Source organism: Stenella coeruleoalba (genome assembly GCF_951394435.1).
Source record: "Stenella coeruleoalba genome assembly, chromosome: 1".
In the NCBI taxonomy this organism is placed as follows: domain Eukaryota; kingdom Metazoa; phylum Chordata; class Mammalia; order Artiodactyla; family Delphinidae; genus Stenella; species Stenella coeruleoalba.
In genome coordinates this window covers 67,447,895-67,470,126 of record NC_137169.1, presented here as the reverse complement: position 1 = coordinate 67,470,126, position 22,232 = coordinate 67,447,895, and the positions used below count along the sequence as shown (strand labels likewise).

Here is a 22,232-nt window from a genome sequence, read left to right as displayed (position 1 = left end):
GCTGTTCCATGAACAACCAAGCTAGTTTGGACCTCAGAATGATGTATAGATGCATTCCCATTTCATTTTTTGAAAGTCATCAGTCAACTAAGGGAATATTTTTGACTTATGAAGTTGAAAAGTTCAGATTGTTTATCTCGCTTCAGGCAGAACTAAATCAAATTGTTTAAATGATGGCCCTTTAGGGCTCTTTTTCCTTCTTTTGCTTGGGCACAGGGAGTTTCAACCTTATTTTTTGCTACTGTAGAGAAAAATCCTATCTGTTAGGCTATTTCATTAGCCATATAAACAGATCTCATGGAGGAACTGTGATTGGTGCTGCTTGCGTCATATGCTCTGTGTGTGTGTGTGTATGTGTACATATACATATATACATGTAGATGGAGTCAGCCATGTTTAAATCAACTGTATCAACACACATTAGTTTTACTTGTTCTTGAACTTCATATAAATGGAAACATACAGTATGTACTCCTTTGTGTCTGTCTTTTTTGGCTAAACATTATGCTTATGACCTTTTAATTGTTGCATGAACTTTTAGCTTATTTTCATTGTTGTATACTATTTCACTGTGTGAATAATCAACAAGTTATATATCTATTGTTGATGGGCATTTAGGTAGTTACAAATAGTGCTGCTATGAACATTCTTATACATGTCTTTAGATGAACATACGCATGCATTTCTCTTTTTCCCCCATATATATACATTTCTATTGGCTATATACCTAGGATTGAAATGATTGGGTCAGACAGTGTGTATTTATTGAACTGTAGATATTGACAGTTTCCCAGAGTGGTTATATCAGTTTACACTTTTCCCAGTAGCGTATCAGAGTTCTGGTTGCTCCACATTCTTGGTCAATTTTTATTTTTTTATTTTTTGCCGTGGTGTAGGCTTGTGGGATCTTAGTTCCCCGACCAGGTATTGAACCCGGGCCCTTGGCAATGAAAGCACCAGAGTCTGAACCACTGAACTGCCAGGGAATTCCCTCTTGTCAATTTTTGTTTTGCCTTTTTAAAAAATCATAGTCATATGGTTTTGATTTTTGTTTCCTTGATGAATAATGAAGTAGAGCATCATTTCATGTTTATTGGCTAATTGGCTTTCATTTTTTGTGTGGTCAAATCTTTGCCTGTTTAAAAAATATTAGGTGTGTATCTTGTTCTTATTGGTTTATAGGAATTTTTAAAATATATTGGAACATGAGTCCTTTCTTGATTGAAATATACATTGCAAATATCTCTTCCCACTCTGGATTGGCCTTTTCATTCTCTTAATGGTATCTTGTGCTGAACAGAAGTTCTAAAATTGTAACATAATCCAGTTGATCCATTTTTTTTTCTTTTCTTTCTTTTCTTTTTTTTTTTATCCACAATACGATGGGGATCTTAGTTTCCCAACCAGGGGTCGACCCAGTGCCCCCTGCAATGGAAGCAGTCCTAACCACTGGACCGTCAGGAAATTCCCAGTCCATTTTTTCAAATGCTGCTTTCTGTGACCTGTTCAAGAAAATCTTTGCCTGTTCCAAGATGATAAAGCTGTTCTCCTGCTAAAAAGTTTTTAAATTTTTCTAAAAAGTTAAAAAATTTTTTTTACCTTTCCCATTTAGATCCGTAGTCTGTCTGAATTGATTTTTGTGTATGGCATGAAGTAGTAGTCAAATCACATTTTATTCCATATGGATATCTAGTTGACTCTCTGTAATCTATTGAAGAAAACCTTTCTTTCCCCACTGTACTATAGTTTTACCTTTGTCATGAATCAGATGACCATATTTGCTCATACCCCTTTTGGTTAAAAAATAAGTAGCTGGGGCTCCCCTGGTGGCGCAGTGGTTGAGAATCTGCCTGCCAATACAGGGGACACGGGTTCGAGCCCTGGCCTGGGAAGATCCCACATGTGGCGGAGCAGCTAGGCCGGTGAGCCGCAACTACTGAGCCTGCGCGTCTGGAGCCTGTGCTCTGCAACAAGAGAGGCCGTGATAGTGAGAGGCCCACGCACCGCGATGAAGAGTGGCCCCCGCTTGCCACGACTAGAGAAAGCCCTTGCACAGAAATGAAGACCCAACACAGCAAAAATAAATTAATTAATTAATAAACTCCTACCCCCAACAACAACAACAAAAAAAGTAGCTGTTTCTTTTAAATATTTAAAAATACTGTCATGACTAAAATCCAGTCAAAGTAAAGGTAATTATAGAAGAAGCAATTTTAATTTTGATCTTACAAATCATTTGTTTGATCATGTTGTGTCAGTATTAACTATTTAATTGGCTTCCTTCTCTTAAGTTTTCTATTCTAGGAGACAAATAGGAGATAAATACAATGAAGGGCACTTTTCATATCAAGCCTTAGGCTCTGTCTTGTGTTCAGTCTTTACACCTTTCCAAAGGTGGAAATCTTTTCCCTCTTCATGAACAGAGAGAGGGAATGAGTTTGCAGGAGAGACTGAATGACTTACAAAGAAGTATAAAACTCTTCTAGTTCTCTGTTAAATGATGTCATTGTTTAAACAAGAAGCATACACAGAAAACAGTAATGGACCTGTCAAAATATCTTGTGCTTTTGATTAGCACTGGGATATTCTCACAGACTTCATGTAAGTAGGGTAATGGTGTTATTGATATTCTTAAGTAAATCTATAGTTTAACTTCTGGTAAATTTGACTGTTGACAGCCATTGGGAGGAAGTATTAACATAGGTCATGTATCATCTGTTTATTAGATATTACCTCTCTTGTTTTCTTCTGGAAGGAGTTCTTCATTCACAGTGTTTATAGAATTATTACCATAATATAGAGAGCCACATAGTCTCATAGATTGAACTCTGGTTTGAGCAATAAGACCTAGGCTCAAATTCTGGCTTTACTAGTTGTGTGATCATAGGCGTTTCTTGAGTTTGTTGCCATATGCTACAGGAAATGAAGATCATGCCTATCCTGTATACTTTTGAGATTATTGTGAAGGTATAATGAGAAAGTTGTTATTGTAAAGCACAGTATCAAAGTGGTTAAGACTCTTTTCTGCCACTTAATTATCTGTGTAATGTTGAAGAAAATATTTAACTTTTCAAGCCTTAGTTTTCTCATGTGTAAAATGGGAATAATAATAGGACCCCCCCCCCAGGTTTCTGAGAGTTTTAAATGAGATGATGAATATAAACTATAGTGCCTAGCATTGGACATAATAAATGTTAACAATCATTATTATGTGTATCTATTGATTATGTAATATGTACTGGGAGTACTTTATATAAATTATTTCATTTAATTCTCAGGACAATTCTGTGTGGTAGGAATGCGTTTTCCCCATTTCACAGGTGAGGAATGAGTGTCAGTTAATTGCTCAAAGTCATATAACTAGTAAGTAGTTTAGTTTGGATTGGAACCTAAAACTCTCCCCCCACCCCAACACCCAGTATTTTAAGATTCCTTTCAGATATATGCTGTAGGTACCTTTACACCATATAGACGAATCACCTTTGATTCATGTTTACAGATGTTTTCAAAGACTGATTTTGAGTTTTCCAGTGTTTTCAAATATCTTTTATTCCAGTCTTCCTAGGTTTCTTTAATTTGCTCGATAGACTAGAACTTATACTACAGAAATAAACATGCTTTGTTGATATGTAATTAAGAACAGTTAATAGTTTGTTTATAAGCCACTAGACTCCTTGAGTCTGGCTGACTTAGCTATTACAAAGTGACTTTAGACTTTGCCTCTGGTAAGGGAAAAATACTCTGATTTTATCCTCTCTTTGTAAGAGCTTACTTCAAGTTGAAGTGCAAAACTGTAATTGACTTTCTAGCCAAGGGAAGAAGGTCAAAAGACCCCAAAATGAAAAAGTACCTAGCATTAAATATTTCTGTTTGAAGTCTTTTGATGCTGCGTCTGGGAAAATAGAAATAGATATTGTATTCAAGGGAAATTTGGAGAACTCTATTGAGGTTTTCTTCCTTATTCTTTTAATTTTTTTCCTGATGCAGTCCAGTTTTTGAACTTGGAATACTAATAGAGACCTTTAAATTATCCTTAGGCATTATGATGGCCTTTCACATTTCATTCCATCACTGTAAAATGGGCAGCATTCAAATGAACTCTCTCACTTGGTGCTATATATTTGTTTAAAAAGCATTTTTAAAAGAGTTTTTATGAAAAGGTTTATGTATTTGGGATCAAAAGATATTCTACTGATAATTCATCTGTGTAGTTGAGGTTGTAAATCATTGGGAAAATGTGAATTTTTATCAACAACTTGGAATATATGTTCTTTGTGGAGTTAGATATAAGTGTTTATAAAAGATAACTTGTGTTTTTGTAGGTCGTAATAACACCATTTCCCAAACATTAATCCTTCTCCTATAACTTTATTGTTTTGTTTGCTGAAGATTTGACTCCCTTAATTTTTCTTCAAACTAACATTAGAGCATTCACTTATAAGTCAGAGAAAGCAGATTAAATGATCTTCCTTACCCTTGTGCTGTGACATCATTAAAGTGCACATAATGTACAAAAAAATACATATGATGAATGATTGGATATGGGTATGGGTGGGTGGGTTGGATGATAGAGGAAAAGGGAATTAAAAAGGTTACTCCTAGGATTTTAGCTTTGGCAGTAGGGTATTTTGTAGTATCATTCATTTAGGTAAGTAATTCTGATGGACAGGTATTGGTATTGGGGCTGAAGGGAAGAGGTGAATTCACTTCTGAACAAGTAGAATTTGAGGTTTTTGTAGAGTCCAGCGGGCAGTTGGATATAGAACTGAAGCTCTGAAGGGAAATGTAGAAGCTGCTGTATAGATTGAGGAGCCCAAAGCATTGAAGTTATTGTGCAAGGATAAAAGAAGGCAGTAACAAAGGAGGGAGTAGGACAGAACCTTGCAGAGTACTCCTGAGCAGAGGAGGAGTAATTCTTAGAATCTTTGACTTTCTTTTAAAGCTCCACATCCAGAGTATTAATGATAGTGGATTCGATTTGGCCTGCTTTCAAAATCTAGGTTGAAGTGGCTACTTTCTTGCCACTTCCTCTGATAATGCACTGGTATCTCTCCCATAGCAGTAATATTCTCTGGAACTGTCCTTCATGTTTCTGCTCTTGCTATCTACAGTCTGTTCTGCACAGAGCTGTTGGAATGATCCTTTTAAATAAATGTCACATCATGGTACTCCCTTGATTAAAATTCTCCAGTGGCTTTCATCTCACTCTGAATAAAATCCAAAGTCCTTACCATTGCCTACCAGGTCCTACATGATCGCTATTCAAATGTTAGGTCGTTCTTAGAGATTGTCATACTGAGTGAGGTAAGTCAGACAGAGAATGACAAATGTCATATGATAACGCTTATATGTGGAATGTAAAAAAATGGTACAAATGAACCTGTTTACAAAACAGAAATAGAGTCACAGATGTAGAAAACAAACTTATGGTTACCAAGGGGGAAAGGTGGGGGAGGGATAGATTGGGATTGACATATACACACTACTATATATAAAATAGATAACTAATAAGAACCTACTGTATAGGACAGGGAACTCTACTCAATACTCTGTAATGACCAATATGGAAATAGAATCTAAAAAAGGGTGTATATATGTATATTATAACTGATTCACTTTGCTGTACAGCAGAAACTAACACAACATTGTAAATCAACTATACTCCAATAAAAAAATTAATTAAAAAAATGTTAGGTCATTAGAGAATTCCCCCCTGACCACTCCCATCATTTTCATTGTCTTATCTTGCTTTTTTTTTTTTTGCGGTACGTGGGCCTCTCACTGTTGTGGCCTCTCCCGTGGCAGAGCACAGGCTCCGGACGCACAGGCTCAGCGGCCATGGCTCACGGGCCCAGCCGCTCTGCGGCATGTGGAATCTTCCCGGACCGGGGCACGAACCTGTGTCCCCTGAATCGGCAGGCGGACTCTCAACCACTGCGCCACCAGGGAAGCCCTTTGCTTTATTTTTTGTAGTACTTATCTGACATAATTTATCTGTTGAATTGTTTATACAAAATGTAAGCTCTGTGAAAGCAGGAATTTACCTCTTCCCAGTGTCCAGAACAGTGCCAGGACCACAGTTGGTCCCAGTTAGTATTTGTTGAATGAATGAAAACAAGTGACAATATTGGATGTAGTCACTTTCCTGCTTAAACGTTTATTCTTTTATTCCCTTTGTTCAAATTTATTAGGATACTCTTGTTTCCTTCCCATTATGCTCTTGAGTTCACATTCACACAGCAGTCAGAATGATCTTTTAAAACTGTATATTAGATTATGTCATTCTCTTCTTTAAAATTCTTCTATGGAATAAATACTTCAGATTAAAAGTACATAACAAGGGCTTCCCTGGTGGCGCAGTGGTTGAGAGTCCGCCTACCGATGCAGGGGACACGGGTTCGTGCTCCAGTCCAGGAAGATCCCACGTGCCGTGGAGTGGCTGGGCCCGTGAGCCATGGCCGCTGAGCCTGCGCGTCCGGAGCCTGTGCTCCACAACGGGAGAGGCCACAACAGTGAGAGGCCCGTGTACCGCAAAAAAATAAAATAAATAAAAGTACATAACAAAATTAAAAAGTAAATTTAAAAAACCCCAAAGATCAAATTCCTATCATGGCCTACAAAGCCCTTCATGATCTGGCACCTGTCTGCTTTAAAGCTTATTTCATTATGCTTCCTCCCTTGCCCACTTAAGGTCCAGCCTAACTGGCCTCATTTCAGTTCCTCTGATATGCCAAGGCTTTTTCTGTTTCAGTACCTCCATTGATACTGTTTACCTTTTCTTAAACATTTTTCCCCTTACTGATTTATCCTCCATATTTACTTTTAGTTTGAATAATGTCTCAGTAATAATGTTTAATTAATGTTTTCTAAGCATCAGGGAAATATGAGAAGCCTTGCTATAAACTAGTTTTGGTGAATGAAATACAAGTGAATAGAAGAGTATAGTAAGTAGTAATTTTCAAACTCCTAGGGGAATAGTTTGAGGGCGGGTGGGCAAGCTTACTGTCATGCAGTGACTTTACCCTTGTTTTTAACTAGAGCAGCTTTACTTTCTTCTGTTTCTTTAGCATATAATTTAAGAGTTTTTGCTTTAAAACAGAGTTCGGAAAATACCACATGTGCTCAGTGGTATGATAAGAGCTATGCACAGGATTCCCTGAGAACATATAGCTTCTTTATGGCTAAAGTCTTTTTTTTTAAATTAATTAATTTTTTGGGGTGCGTTGGGTCTTCGTTGCTGTGTGCGGGCTTTCTGTAGTTGCGGCGAGCGGGGGCTACTCTTCCTTGCGGTGCGCGGGCTTCTCATTGTGGTGGCTTCTCGTTGCGGAGCACAGGCTCTAGGCGTGCAGGCTTCAGTAGTTGTGGCGCTCGGGCTTAGTTGCTCCGTGGCATAGTGGGATCTTCCCGGACCAGGGCTGGAACCCGTGTCCCCTGCATTGGCAGGTGGATTCTTAACCTCTGCGCCACCAGGGAAGCCCCACATAGCTTCTTATAGGAGTTGGTTGCATCTGATCTGTGACTTGAAGGGCAAGATAAATGTTAGCTAGCAAAGGAAAGAAGGTAAAGACACTTGAGGCAGAGGTAGTAGTTTTAATCCTTGGTTGTTTATCAAAATTATCCTTGGAACTCTTATATACCTCTACACTTTGTGATAATTCATCAAGCTGCACGTTTAAAATTTGCGTACTTCTCTGTATGTATACCATACTTTTAATAGGTAAGTTAAAAATAACATAAAAAATGAGATAACATAGGGGACTTCCCTGGCGGTCCAGTGGCTAAGACTGTGCTTCTACTGCAGGGGGCATGGGTTTGGTCCCTGGTCAAGGAACTAAGATCCTGCATGCTGCGAGGTACAGCCAAAAAGAGAGAGGGAGAGAGAGAGAGAATATAAAATTTAGATATAATAAAATCACCCCTTTAAAATGTATAATTCAGTAATTTTTAATATATTCACAAAGTTCCATAACCATCACCTTTAGAATACTTTCATCGCTCTAAAAAGAAACCCCATACCCATCTTTCCACCATCTCCTCCCTTCCTCCAGTCTCTGCAACCACTAATCTCCTTTTTGTAGCTTTTGGCTATGAATTTGCCTGTTCTGGATATTTCATATAAATAGAATTATACAATATGTGACCTTTTGTGACTGGCTTCTTTCACTTATGTTTTTAAGGTTCATCCATGTTGTAGCAGGTATCAACACCTCACTCCTTTTTATGGCTGAATGAATATTCCATTGTGTACCACATTTTATATATCCATTCAGCAGTTTATGGACATTTGGGTTGTTTTCACTTTTTGCCTATTATGAATAATGTTGCTATGAACATTCATGGACAAGTTTTTGTGTGAAAGTGTTTTCTTTTTGCTGGGTATATATCTAGGAGTGAAATTTCTGGGTCATATGGTAATTCTATCTTTAACTTATTAAGGACCTGCCAGACTTTTCCAAAGCAGCTGCAACATTTTGTATTTACACCAGCAAGTTATGAGGGTACCAATTTCTCCATATCCTGTCAGTATTGTTATCCATTTTTTTGTCATATTAATCATAGTGGGTATGAAGTGATATTTCATTTTGGTTTTGACTTATATTTCCCTGATGACCAATGATATTCAGCATCTTTTCATGTGCTTATTGGCTTTTTGTACATCTTTTTTGCAGAAATATGTATTCAAGTCCATTGCTCATTTTTTAGATTGCTTGTCTTTTTGTTTAGTTGTAAAGGTTCTTTGTAGATGAGTGATTTACAGATATTTTCTGTCATTCTGTGGTTTGTCTCGTTATCTTGATACAGTTCTTAGAAGCACCAAAGGTTTAAATTTTGATGATTCCAGTTTATCTGTATTTTCCTTTGGTTGCTTCTTTCTTTTTAGTTTTAATTTTTAAATTGTGGTAGAATATCCATAACATAAAATTGACCATTTTAAAAATTGAAGTATAGTTGATTTACACTATTGTGTTAGTTTCAGGTGTAAAGCATAGTAATTCAGTATTTTTGCAGATTATATTCTATTATAGGTTATTACAAGATTAAAGTATATAATTCCCTGTGCTGTATGGTATATCCTTGTTGCTTATCTATTTTATAGTAGTTTGTATCTATCAATCCCATACTGCTAATTTGTCCCTCCCCCCTTCCCTCTCCCTTTTGGTAACCACAAGTTTGTTTTCTGTATCTGTGAGTCTGTTTTGCATATATATTCATTTGTATTATTTTTTAGATTTCACATGTAAGTGATATAATATAGTATATGTCTTCCTGTCTGACTTATTTCACTAAGCCTAATCTCTAAGTCTATCCATGTTGCTGCAAATGGCAGTATTTCATTCTTTTTGTGGCTAATATTCATGTGTGTGTGTGTGTGTGTGTGTGTGTGTGTGTGTGTGAGTCCGTAAAATTGACCATTTTTAAAGTGTACAGTTTTGTTTTTGTTTTTTGTCCGCATTGGGTCTTCGTTGCTGTGCGCAGGCTTTCCTAGTTGCGGTGAGTGGGGGCTACTCTTCATTGCGGTGCTTGGGCTCCAGGTGCACGGGCCTCAGTAGTTGTGGCACGCGGGCTCAGTAGTTGTGGCTCTCGGCCTTGGTTGCTCCGCGGCATGTGGGATTTTCCTGGACCAGGGCTCAAACCCGTGTCCCCTCCATTGGCAGGCAGATTCTTAACCACTGCGCCGCCAGGGAAGTCCCTAAAGTGTACAGTTTTAATGGCATTAAGTACATTCACATTGTTGGGCAGTCATCACTATCATCCACCTCTAGAACTAATTTGATTTTGTAAAACTGTAACTCTATCCATTAAACAATAACTTTCCATTACCCTCTTTCCCTAGTCTCTGGAAACCACCAGTGTATTTTCTATCTCTATGAATTTGACTACTTTAGTTACCTCATATAAGTGGAATCGTGTAGTATTTGTCCTTGGTTGCTTGTGCTTTAAGGGTTATATGTAAGAAACCATTGTCTAATCCAGGGTAACAAGGATTTATATTTATTTTTCTTCAAGGAATATTATAATTTTAGCTCCTACACATTGGTCTTTGATTCGTTTTTAGTTAATTTTTGAATGTAATGCAAAAATAGGTGTCCAACTTTCTCTTGCATGTGGATATTCCATTTTTGTTAGCACCATTTTTGGGGAAGATTATTTTTTCCCCCATTGATTTATCTTGGTTCCCTTGTTGGAATAATTATCTTTTAAATACGGAATCTACAGTTATACCACTTCTTCTTTTTTTTTTTTAATTTATCTATTTATTTGGTTGTGTCGGGTCTTAGTTGCAGCATGTGGGATTTTTTGTTGTGGCATGTGGGCTTCTTTCTAGTTGTGGCACACAGGCTCCAGAACGCACGGGCTCTGTAGTTGCGGCACACAGGCTCTCTAGTTGAAGTTCGTGAGCTCAGTTGCCCCGCGGCACGTGAGATCTTAGTTCCCCGACCAAGGGTCGAACCCACGTCCCCTGCGTTGGAAGGCGAATTCTTAACCACTGGACCACCAGGGAAGTCCCTCCTTGTTTCTTAATATTAATAATTTATATATTTTTTTCCTGATCAGTCTGGCAAGAGATTTATCAGTTTTATTGATGTTTGTTTTTCTGTTTTCAGTTTTCATTGATTTCTGTTCTTTATTATTCCCTTTGTTTTTTATATGGGTTATATTATTCTTTTTTCCCCTAGTTTCTTAAGGTGGAAGTTGATGTTGTTATGTTGAGTTCTTATTTCTTTTCTAATGTTTTCTGCTATAAATTTTCCTTTAAGTGCTGCTTTTGTTGCATCCCACAGATGCTAATATGTTGTGTTTTTATTTTCATTTAGTTACACTATTTTCTAATTTCTCCCTTCATTTCTCTTTCTTCTTTGACTCATGGGGTATTTAGAAACATGCTATTTATTTTGAGATATTTCGGGATTTTGAGATATACTTTTAGTATTGATTTCTAATTTAATTCCATCATGGTTAATTTGTATTACTTGAATCTTTAAAAATTTATTGATATTCTTTCCAAGCAACTTTTTCCAAATAACTATTTTAAAACTGATTTTAGACCATTTACATTAGCTGTAGTTAAGTTTAAACCTACTACCTTGCTATTGTTTAAAATTTTTTCCTATATTGTCTTTGTTCTCTTTTCCCTTTTTCTGCCTTCTTTTGGATTTAGTATTTTTTTTATGTTTTATTTTATTTCTTTTGTTGGCTTATTAACTATCATCTTTTTTTTTTTTGCAAGTGATTGCTGTTAGGGTTCATAGTCTACATCTTTAACTTATCACAGAGTATCTTGAAATTATATTATACCACTTCACATGTAATATAAGAACCTTACAACATTGTATTGTTGTAAGGTTGTTGTTGTGCTATTATTACCTGGTTGTTGTGCTATTATTACCTTCCTGGTTGTTGTGCTATTATTACCTTTTACTTCTGTGCATGTTATAAACTTCACAGTATATTGGTATTATTTTGTTTTAAATAGTCAATTATCTTTTTTAAAAAAATAAATAAATTTATTTATTTATTTATTCATTTTTGGCTGCATTGAGTCTTTGTTGCTGCGTGCAGGCTTTCTCTAGTTGGCGGTGGCTTCTCTTGTTGCGGAGCACAGGCTCTAGGCGTGCGGGCTTCAGTAGTTGTGGTGCATGGGCTTAGTTGCTCCGAGGCATGTGGGATCTTCCGGGCCCAGGGCTCGAACCCGTGTCCCCGGCATTGGCAGGGGATTCTTAACCACTGCGCCACCTGGGAAGTCCCAGTTATCTTTTAAAGAGATATAACAACTAAGAGGAAAACTCTTTTAGATTTACCCTCATTTTCCATTTCTGGTGCTTTTCATTCATTTGGTTAGATCCAGAGTTCCAACCAGTATCTTTTTTCTTCTGCCTGAAGAACTTCTTTTAACATTTTTTGGGGGTGGGTGGGGGCTGTGCCACGCAGCACGCAGGATCTTAGTTCCCTAACCAGAGATCGAACCCACGTCCCGTGCAGTGGAAGCGCAGAGTCTTAACCACTGGACCGCCAGGGAAGTCCTCTAACATTTCCTATAGTTTATTTCTGTTGGTGATGGCATCTTCCAACATTTGCCATTTGAAATCATCTTTATTTCAACTTAGAGAACATATCTTTCAAAAACTATCGAATTATCAGTTGATAGTTTCTTTCAGTATGAAGGTAAACTTCACTGTCTTGTGTCTTGTGTTGTTTCTAGTGAATAGTCTGCTTTCAATCTTATTCTTCCCGTGTATATAATGTGTCATTTTTCTCCATCTGCTTTTAAGATATTCTTTTTTTTTTTAACTTATTTAAAGCAATTTGCTTATGATGTGCTGTGCTTTTCTTCATGTTTCTTGTGCTTGGGGTTTAGTCTCTGTGATCTGTGTGTTTATAATTTCCGTCAAATTTGAAAAATTTGGGGCCATTACTTTTTCAGACATTTTTTTCTGCTTTTGTGCACTCCAGTTACCCATCTACTAGGCCGCTTGACGTTGTCTCACAGCTCATTTATGCTTTTTTTATTCAGTTTTGTTTGTCTCTGTGCTTTATTTTGTAGTTTCTGTTGCTATGCTTTCATGTTCATTGACATTTTCTTTGCAGTATCTAATCTGCTGTTTATCCCAACCAGCATTTTTCATTACTAGAAGAATCAATTCTTAAAAATATCTTTCATATCTGTACCTAACATGTTTAACCTTTCCATTTATCTTTCTGAATGTATTAACAACAGCTATAATAACTGATTTAATGTTCCTGCCTAGTTAATCTTTCATGTATGTGTCCTTTTTAATTGATTGATTTTCTCATTATATGTAGTATCTTCCTGTTTCTTAGCATGTCTGGTAATTTTTTATTAGATGCTAGGCATTGTCAGTTTTACGTTGTTTGGTGCTAGACGTTTTTGTATTCCTATAAATATTTTTGAGTTTTGTTCTGGGATACAGTTAAGTTCCTTGCAAATGGATTTATTCTTTTGGGGCTTGCTTTTAATCTTTGTTAGGTGGGACTAGAGCAATCTTTAGTCTAGAGCTCATTTTGTCCCACTACTGAAGCAATGCCCTCCTGAGCACTGTACTTGATGTCTTATGAATTATGAGTTTTTCTACTCTAGCTGATAGGTATACAAACTATTCCTGGCCCTGTGTGAGCCATGGGCAGTGGTATACTAGAGCTTGTGAGGGCCAGTTTTCAAAATATAGGGAAGTTTGTGAGCTGGCTTAATTCTTAATAGAATTAAATTATATACACTTATAGTTAAATCAGTTATATTAAGAATAAAGGTGATAAATACTCAAAACTCATTACTTGCAAATTATATTATTACTTATTACTATTTTGATGCTTTGGTGGTAATTTATTATATCACTATTTTAGAAATATTCTGTAATGTTTAATGTGTTATCATGTATCTCTTCCCATCTTTGCACTCAGTGTTATTCCTTGATAGCTTGAAATTGGCCATGGGTAGGAGTATTCACACCAGAGTCATTGGTAACCCTGCAAACCAGGAACTATAAACCACCAACTGCCCTTGGTTGTTACACATTTTCTAACATACCCCTGGCTATGGGTAAGAGTGGTTTTCCAGGCCTTGGATACACTGCATATACTGATCAGTGCTCAGCTCAAGACTTGAGGAGGATCTCTGCAGATCTCCTGAGGTCTTACTTGCTCTCTCTGAAGCTGCCTCCTCTCTGGTACAAGTGTTCTGGGAACCTTAGCTACTTGGGTCTCCCCAGACTCTGTGCTTCATTTTCTTAAATCAGGGAGACTGCTTTGCCTGGGATCACCCTCCTCACTCTGAAGCTTGGAAACTCTCCAAGCAGGAAGCTGGGGCTTTGCTTTATTTGTTTCTTCTCTTTCATCGATCACTCTCCTATATTGTCTGGTTTCCAGTGTCTGAAAAACATTTTCATATATTTTGCCCAGATTTTTAGTTGTTTCGGATAGGAACGTAAATCTCATCTCTGTTACCCTGTCTTGGCCAGAAGCGGAAGTCCCTTGGAAGTTTTAGATAAGAGAGTGACAGAAATGTGCGCTTTAGACCCCGCTGTAGACCATGCATTTGTAAGGGACAAGACTTAAAGTAGAGGGACCAATTATAAGTCATGTGGGTTAGTTCAAGTGAGAAGTGATGAAGGCCTAATGTTAGTCATGGATGACACAAGAGAGGTGGGGAACGATTTGAGAAACGTGTATGGGGAAGAATCTAGTTCAGGGTTTGTAAAAGGATGGGTCATGAGCCATTTACATCTCAGTCACCTGTAGTGTGTTTGATAAAAATGAGGATTCTGTGTCCTGCCCCACCTTTATTGAATCTGAATTTCTAAGGATGAGGTTTAAAAATTTGTATTTTAAATAAGCCCCTAGGGTAATGCTTACAAACACTAAAGTTTCAGAAGAAAGTGATGGAATTTTTTTTTTCAAAGGGTGAGCCTCATCTTTGGGGGATCCCTACATTGGAATGACCTGAAGTGGTTAATTAAAAATAAAGATTTATGTGTGCATGTCCAGAACTGCTGAATCTGAATTTCTGGGGCAGTTAGTTCCAGGAATTTCCTAGGCACACTAAAGTTTGCCTGCTTTGCAGGTATAATCTTACTGAACTTCATAGTAACCCTGAGATGTAGTTGGCAGGTATTATGTCTCCTGTTTTATAGGTGAAGAAATGAAATGCAGAAGTGCAAAGTGGTTTTCTCTTGGTCAAACAGTTATTATTGATGGTGGGTAGAGAATCATATTTCCTTCTCCTTCCACCAAATCTGATGCTCTTTCTATTCCTTTCTGTTGACTATGTAATAGGCTTATCTCTGAAATCTGTAGGAGGCATCCAAGACACTGCATCTGTGGTTACAAACAATTTAGGGAGCCAGGAAAGTGTGATCTTCTTGGTCATACTTTGTACCAAGTGAAAATTCGGTTCAGCTCTCTATAGCAAGTAACTGTGATAAACTTAATTGTCTAGAAAAAGTATTTTTGTCTTTGACCATTATCTTAATGCTTTTTACAACCAGCTTTGAATGTCCCTCTCTCTGTTTTCTTTTAAAATCACTTAAAGCCATAGTGTACTGCAGTGCATGTGTTCAGTATTTTTCTTATAACAACTGAAGAATTGGGTGTGAAATATGAATCTATATTATAACCTTTGTTCTGAGTTTTTATCCCCAAGGTCTTATAAAACTAAAAAAAAAAAAAATTCAGTGTCTTATAATTTAGATTGCATTTAGCTTGGATGTCACTGTTTTACTTTTATAGTATGTTGTGTGGTTTATAACTTTGCTATATTAGTAGAACTGATATATTTTCTAGTGAGATTTTCTGTAGTCTTTTGAAGTGATTTCATATGTGCCATGAATCTGAGATCCGTAATCTGTTTAACACAGTAGTACTAGTGTTAGACTGCAAATGGTAGGAAAAGTAATTCTTTTCAGTCAAGATTGGTTTCTGGATTTGCTTTTGGAATTCTTGAATAGTCAATGAATTTTGTTAGTACGTGAAAACAAGCAAAGCTCTGTGGCAAAGAATAAATAAGCCCTTAGGAATGGGATTTAAATGGTTTTCTATTTTGTATGCGTTTCAAAAGACAAAGTAGCTAAGTTTTTTAAACTTCTGGAAGTAAGTTATATATTTAAATAGTTCACATTTAAAAATTATTGTAGCTTGTCACAATTCTAAGTAGCTTTTCTGCTCCAGAAAGCATATAGTATTTGTGCAGAATCTTAAATATGAAATGTGTAGTGAATGAAATGAAGACTGCTATGTAGGGAATATAAGAAGAGTTTTGACTATTTTAACTCCTTGCTTGTTACAAGAGAATTTATATCAACTTTTAAATTTAGGAATACCTAGATCTGTATTAACTTTTTTTGGCATTTCCTAAAGTCTTTTTTAACGTTTGAAAACAAATGAGGTAATGCACTGACAGTCCAGTGGTTAGGACTCTGTGCTTCCACTGCAGGGGACCCACGTGCAATCCCTGGTCGGGGAACTAGGATCCCACAAGATGTGTGGAGTGGCGGGGGAAAAAAAAAAAGAAAACAAATAATAGGAATGAAGTGTTTGAGGATAGGTATTAGTATTTCTTAATCGCTGTCTATTTTTTTTTCCTCCAATTAAAAAAAATTTAAATATAATTGATATTATGTTAGTTTTCTACTGTATTTTAGTGAAACTTTTCACTGAGAACATCTGTCAGGTTGACAACTCCAGTAACAAATTTTATCCACAAAACAGATGTAAGGCTATCTGCATTTTCTGTGTAGATTTTGGAATTTGGGATGGTACACCATGCTGAATCATTTTAGAATGCCATTGATAGATTTCTTTGACATACATATGACTTTTTTTTAGCTTATTTTTCCAATAATAAATGGGTAGAAATGACTTAAAGTTTTATATAATGCTTTTCATTATCATTGTAAGCACATTGATGTGTTTCTCAGACTTGTAACCTACAACCATGTGTATGTTTTTAAGAAGCTTACTTTTTTTTAAGGAACGTTTGTACAGCTACATCTTGATTTGTTTCTTCACTTATTTTGTCACATTTATTTTCTATTTATATTCAAAATAATATGGTCAGATTAGTCACAGAGGGATAATCTAACCAAGACAAAAATGTTACTTTAAAAGACATAGAATGTTTTAAAGTCACATTTAGGGGAAAGTCATGATCTTTTTTACTGCATTCTTAAGCTTCTAGATTTATTCCCTAATATTGTTATAAAACACAAAAAAGTACTTTTCTATTAATGTCTGAGAAATTACAGATATATCTGCATGTCTACATTGGTAGTCAGAAAAGGAATCTAAGAAGCTCTAAAACTTGTAAGAATTTTAATTTAGAATTAAATTTGAAATATTTTATGTGGGTACTGTGAGAAGGATTTGTAAGAGTGTTAACAAATCATCTTAGTCTGCTAAAAAGTAACATATTTTGTAGCTAAATATAAGGAATTATTTGTGAAATTTATTAGAAAATGCAGTGTGTGGTGTGTTAAGAAATATTATCAGTTTTATCCACAAATCTGTAAACAGTAACACATCCATAGTGACTATATTGTGGTTTCCCTTCACAGATATCAAGTTGTGCTAGTACAACCATATAAATAAGTAATACCTGAAGTCACAGTGTAACATGGACATTAACAGTGATGACAGATAAATGCAGACGCTTGGGAATCAAATACTAGGCGAAACACTTTTTAAAAAGGTAAGAAAAAATGTAATCTTAATTAAGGCCAAGTGGGCTTTAGTTAGTAGAAGTAATTGAAGTTTCCTTTTCACTGTATTAGGCTTTTAAGAAGCCTAATCTGCCTAATCATCTGCATGATCCTGTTTATCTTAATACTGGTAGGACTCAGCTGTAAGTATCAGTTCTTCTGTGAAAATAACTATTGCAGATCTCCTTGCCTGGCAAATATCATAATGGATGATGTTTCAACAGCAAACCCTACCCAAATAGGATAGTAACGTGACTGATTGGAACTTGATAGAGCGCTGGAATGGGCGTGCCAGCGGATACTCAGAGACACATCCTAAACTGTGGATCCTCTTTGGCTCTGTTGTTTGCTACCATCTCCATACACCATACAGTGTAATGCTTTACCATGTTTGTGAAAGGATTTCAGGGCTGAGTACAAAGGCGTTGGCAATTCGAATGTTATAAGAAGAGTGAAGTTTCAAGTCAAGGGTTACTTTTTTGTAGGACCATTTTTCACTGTGCACCCTCCTCATGTTAATTTAGAACATTTTTTAATGTAGTATTAAATAATTTTATTTAGACAATTTTCCTACCTTGTGCTTTTCAAGAATTTAGAAGACATATCTGGGAGAGGTTGCATCTATAGATATTAGATATTAGCCTTGTTGCCCTCTTGCTGACTTAAACTGTAATCTATTTATTTTTTCTAGGCAGTAAATCTAGTTTACAAAGCTTGATAATTGCATCAGTTTTTATTTAAAAAATTTTTTTGCATTAGTTTTTAAGTTGCAATCTTTTACCAAAAATAGTGTCACTTCTAGAATATCTAGTTTTATGTTTATAATAAAGTGACAGTTTCCATCATGAACATCGTTAGTCTTTTTCCTGGTGTTCCTCCTTGTTTTTGGATGGGCACTCATAGTAACCCATTTATCCAGATTCTCTGAAAAGGATATCATAATACATTATTATAAAGTAAAACTGTAATTAGCCAGACTGTCCAAGAAATGGATTATAATTAGATTAATTAAAATATCTGGCCAACTGGGTACTAAAGCCAGAAAATCCTTATGTTTTTGTTTTTGTTGAAAATCCATATGCCAAAAATAATAGAAATTTCCCTTTATAAAAAATTTCCCTTTGTAAAGTCTTGTAGCACTTTATATAACCAAAGTTATAATGTATATATATTGCAGAAGACTTGGTTGATTCTTTGTTGTACATAATCTAAATTAATTTTGTTGTTCAGTTCCTAGTTTTAAATACCTGAAAGCCAAACTTTGGGAAGGCCTCTAGAATAAGAGTAAGAGATTATAAATTCCGTATGAGAAATCTTCTTATCAAGGGCAGTCTTTGGGTCACATCAAAACAATATTGCCTTAGACTCTAGAAAAGAACTGAGTTACATTTTGACTCAAAATAATACTGAGTTGTTGTAAAGATTTAGTATATTTCAAGCTCTTTTTGGTTTGTTTTTGTTGGTTTCTAAAAATCCTTTTCCAGTTTCTTGATATATCTGAGGCTACAAAGTTAACAAGAATTACCAAAGATGTTACTAAAATATTTTAGCATAAGTTAATTTGATTCTTTAATTCTTTTTTTTTATTATTTTATTTTTAAAGAAAGGAATTTAGGAAGTTCTAGTATTCTCCATGGCTGAAGCTGAGAGTCTGAAACCATGATGCTTAAGCTCTATTCTAGATCATAGCTCCAACTCCTTCAGGATATAAGGAAAAGAGATAATATTTCCACAATGATAGATCTTTGGTTATACAGGTAAGTTATTTAGTTTTGTAGTAGTGAAGACAACTATAGTCTGTTTGTTTGCCTGTAATTAAGGAGAGGAGGCTTGTTATTTTTCTATACTTCCTTCGGTGCATGGAAAATTGTGCAGTCTGGGTAGCTGTTCATAGGAGCGCAGAGCTATAGGGAATGGCGTAGGGATGATATATTTTTTCAACAGGGGATAAATGAAGTGACTTAAAGTACATTGGAATCTCTAGAGCATTAAACCTTTCTTTGACACTCTAGGTATTTTTGATTCAAGGGTAGTATGAAATTCCTTGACTTCTCTTTCTCCCCACTTGTCTTTTTAAGTGTATATTCATTCAGCTCTCTCTATATCTATGTCTCTCTGCCTACCCCCTCGCCCCTCTCTGAATGGGGAAGAAAGAAGAGATCCCTTTAAACAGGGGATCAAGGTAGTATGTAATAGAGTTCCCAGGGTTCAAAGAGACTGATATTAAGAACCTTAAGTTGAATTACATAGATAGGTCCCCAGGTCTCACTCTCCTTCTTTTAACCTTATAGATACTTTTGACATTATAGATAATAGTGGTAATTGCTCAGCGAAGAAATTTGTCTTAAAAGAATTGTATGACAAGGATAGTCCCTAAACCGTTATTAAACAGTTCCTGTTTATGTTCTAGACAAATAGAAAAAGAATCATTGGTAACACTTCGCAATTGCTCTTGTTCTTTTTGCCTTTCGCTTTGGTTTGTCTACATGGTATCATGACCAGTTCCTAAAAATTGTTCACTTAATAAAACTAAATAAATATCAGCTAGAATATTGATGTTAATGAAGGATTGCCAGTCCTTCAATTCCCAAAATAAACCATACTACTTCAGTAATTATAGTGGAAAAAAAAGCTTACAGGCAGTGTCTTTGAAATATCTTTTGAGATTTCTAAAGTAAAGGTGATAGATAGCTGGAGTAGTGTTTCATTAGGTGGACCATTTTACTTTCAGTCACTGAAACAGTGGTACAGATGTGATCACAGGGGCTGGAAATTTATGATCTGAAACATAGCTGATACTGTTTCAGAGAGCGTTTCAGAATCCTATAATTATATTTGAGAATCCTATAATTAGATCCTACAAGTAGATTCAAATTTGGGAGAGGGTAGTTCAGCAGTAAATAAATGGGTGAGACATTGAATTATAGGTAGGATTTGGGCCTTAATGTGAATGGACAGGGTAAAATTTGGTTGACTCTCCTTCTGAGATATGTCCTGCAATAGAATGAAAACTCACGAAGGTGGGGAAGAGAGGAATTCTAGTGATTGATTATATTCTCTTCCCTCTATTGTGGAAAATGCCATATTCATTAGTTTGTGGGTAACATAGGAAAAACGTCATTCTAGTTGCTAGATTGGGTTTTGCCCATATGAATCTGTTAACTAACAGTTTCCCTTAATTCTAAAACTAGAGTGATTGATTGAATTACCAGTTCTAGTTGGGTGCTGGCTAATGTTTAAACCATGTTAACTATTTACTTAACTAGCAGGGGTATTTTCTGAGATACTTTGTTTGTAAATGAGTTTTTTTCTCTTCCTTTAGCAACCTAATTTTTGGCTGGAATATAATTTTGTACTCCAAACCTCTTCACTAAATTTCTTTAGTAACTCTTCTGTTATGCAGCTAAAATGAGGAAGACAACTGCTTTTAGTCTATAATACTTTACACAGCATGGCAAAACAATGTTGAGACTTGGTTGAGATAATTGGAACATTGTTAGTCTCTTTTCGGTAATTGAATTTTACACTCAGTTTATCAGATAACTACAGAAAATATGTGTCTTTATAAATGCTTATTCAAAAATAGAAAAGATAATGAAGAAAAAGGTTAGAACAGAAGAAAAAAATCATTAGAAGGAAGAGTGTTGAAATTTCACTTAACTCTAATCTTCAGAATTTTAACCAATTTAATACCTTAAGTATATGTAATATGTTAATTTCAGGCAAGAGATTTTTATAGTCCTCTATTTGGTGCTTCCTTAGCCAAAGGGATAATGGTTTTATTTATAAATTTTTTATTATTAGGATCGAATAAATAATTAAAGGATATGTTATAATGATCTAATTTAGTGTGAAACTTGATATATTTTAATAGACTACTGTCTGGATGCAGTGGTCTAAGGCACTGCTTCTCAAACCCTAATAGACATTTAATGACCTGGGAATCAAATTAATTGGGAGGTCTAAGGCAGGGCCTGATATTCTGCATTTGTAACAAGCTTCCAGTAGATGTCCATGGTGCTGGTTCTCAGGCCACACTTTTTTTTTTTTTTAAGACTTTTATACTTTACTTTAAGGACAGTAAATATGAGTCACCAAATTTCTATACAAAAAAATATCCTATTGGTTTCTTTATTATTATTATTATTTTTACTTTTTATTGGAGTATAGTCTATTTACAATGTTGTGTTAGTTTCAGGTGTTCAGGCCACACTTTGAGTTGCAAGAGTTTGAGGTACCACAAGGGTTCTTATCACAAAACAGTTTCATATAAAATATGGCCCAATAGCATAGGGTTTGAGAACTCTAAAACTTGGACTTCATTGTAGTTGTGAACGGAATAAAAATATTTTTAGGGAGCAAAAGAAATGAAAAAAGTTTTAATATTTCATGTTGATCAGTGTTTTGATTGATCACTGGAATGGTGCAGAAATAAAACAGACCCTCATTATAGGTGGTGTTTTATAATGATATATATATATTCTTTGTTAGTAGTTTTGGGTACTACGAATAATAGGATTACTTCATTAATAATGATAAGGCAGAAATTTTGCTCTCATTTGGGTTGGTGTGGAGAGAAAAGGTCTAGGAATGCCTGTTACCAGAATCATTTGAAGTTTATATGCCCTCAATTGGCATCATATTTTTAAAAATAAAGATGAACAGTTTTTTGTGTGTGTTTATAAAATATTACTCTTGCCAATATTATTTTTGAACCATAAATCATGAATATAATCAAATTGGCATTAAAGATATTTGCATTAGGTTTTATAAATAAAGTTTATAAAATTAGCTTATGTTTGTTATATTTACATAGGTATTTAATATTTAAAAATCTGTAATCTTCAAATTTGAAGGCTTCAGATTTGGATACATGAAACAAATACATTGATTTTAATACTTTTTAGTTTGTGCTCTTTTGAAACATCATCTGAAGTTTAACTTAAAGTTTTGTAATTAAAAGTGGATGTTTATGGGTCATTCACTGTTTATTACCTGTGAATAAAAATAGACTGTAATCTT

General features: G+C 35.4%; 1 protein-coding gene across 2 annotated transcripts in view; it reads left to right on the top strand.

Annotated features, from left to right (window-relative positions):
* The window catches only part of ZZZ3 (zinc finger ZZ-type containing 3), a 103,210-nt gene that overhangs the window by 25,052 nt on the left and 55,926 nt on the right, over positions 1–22,232 (top strand). The window contains exons 3-4 of one of the 2 annotated variants that reach the window (XM_079902068.1): positions 17,067–17,200; positions 18,814–18,967. In XM_079902068.1, the coding sequence (XP_079758194.1) occupies positions 18,945–18,967 (23 nt within the window). In that variant the 5' untranslated portion in view covers positions 17,067–17,200; positions 18,814–18,944. Of the gene's footprint in view, positions 1–17,066; positions 18,968–22,232 lie in introns of both variants that reach the window. The other variant, XM_079902069.1, reaches the window with a different exon arrangement.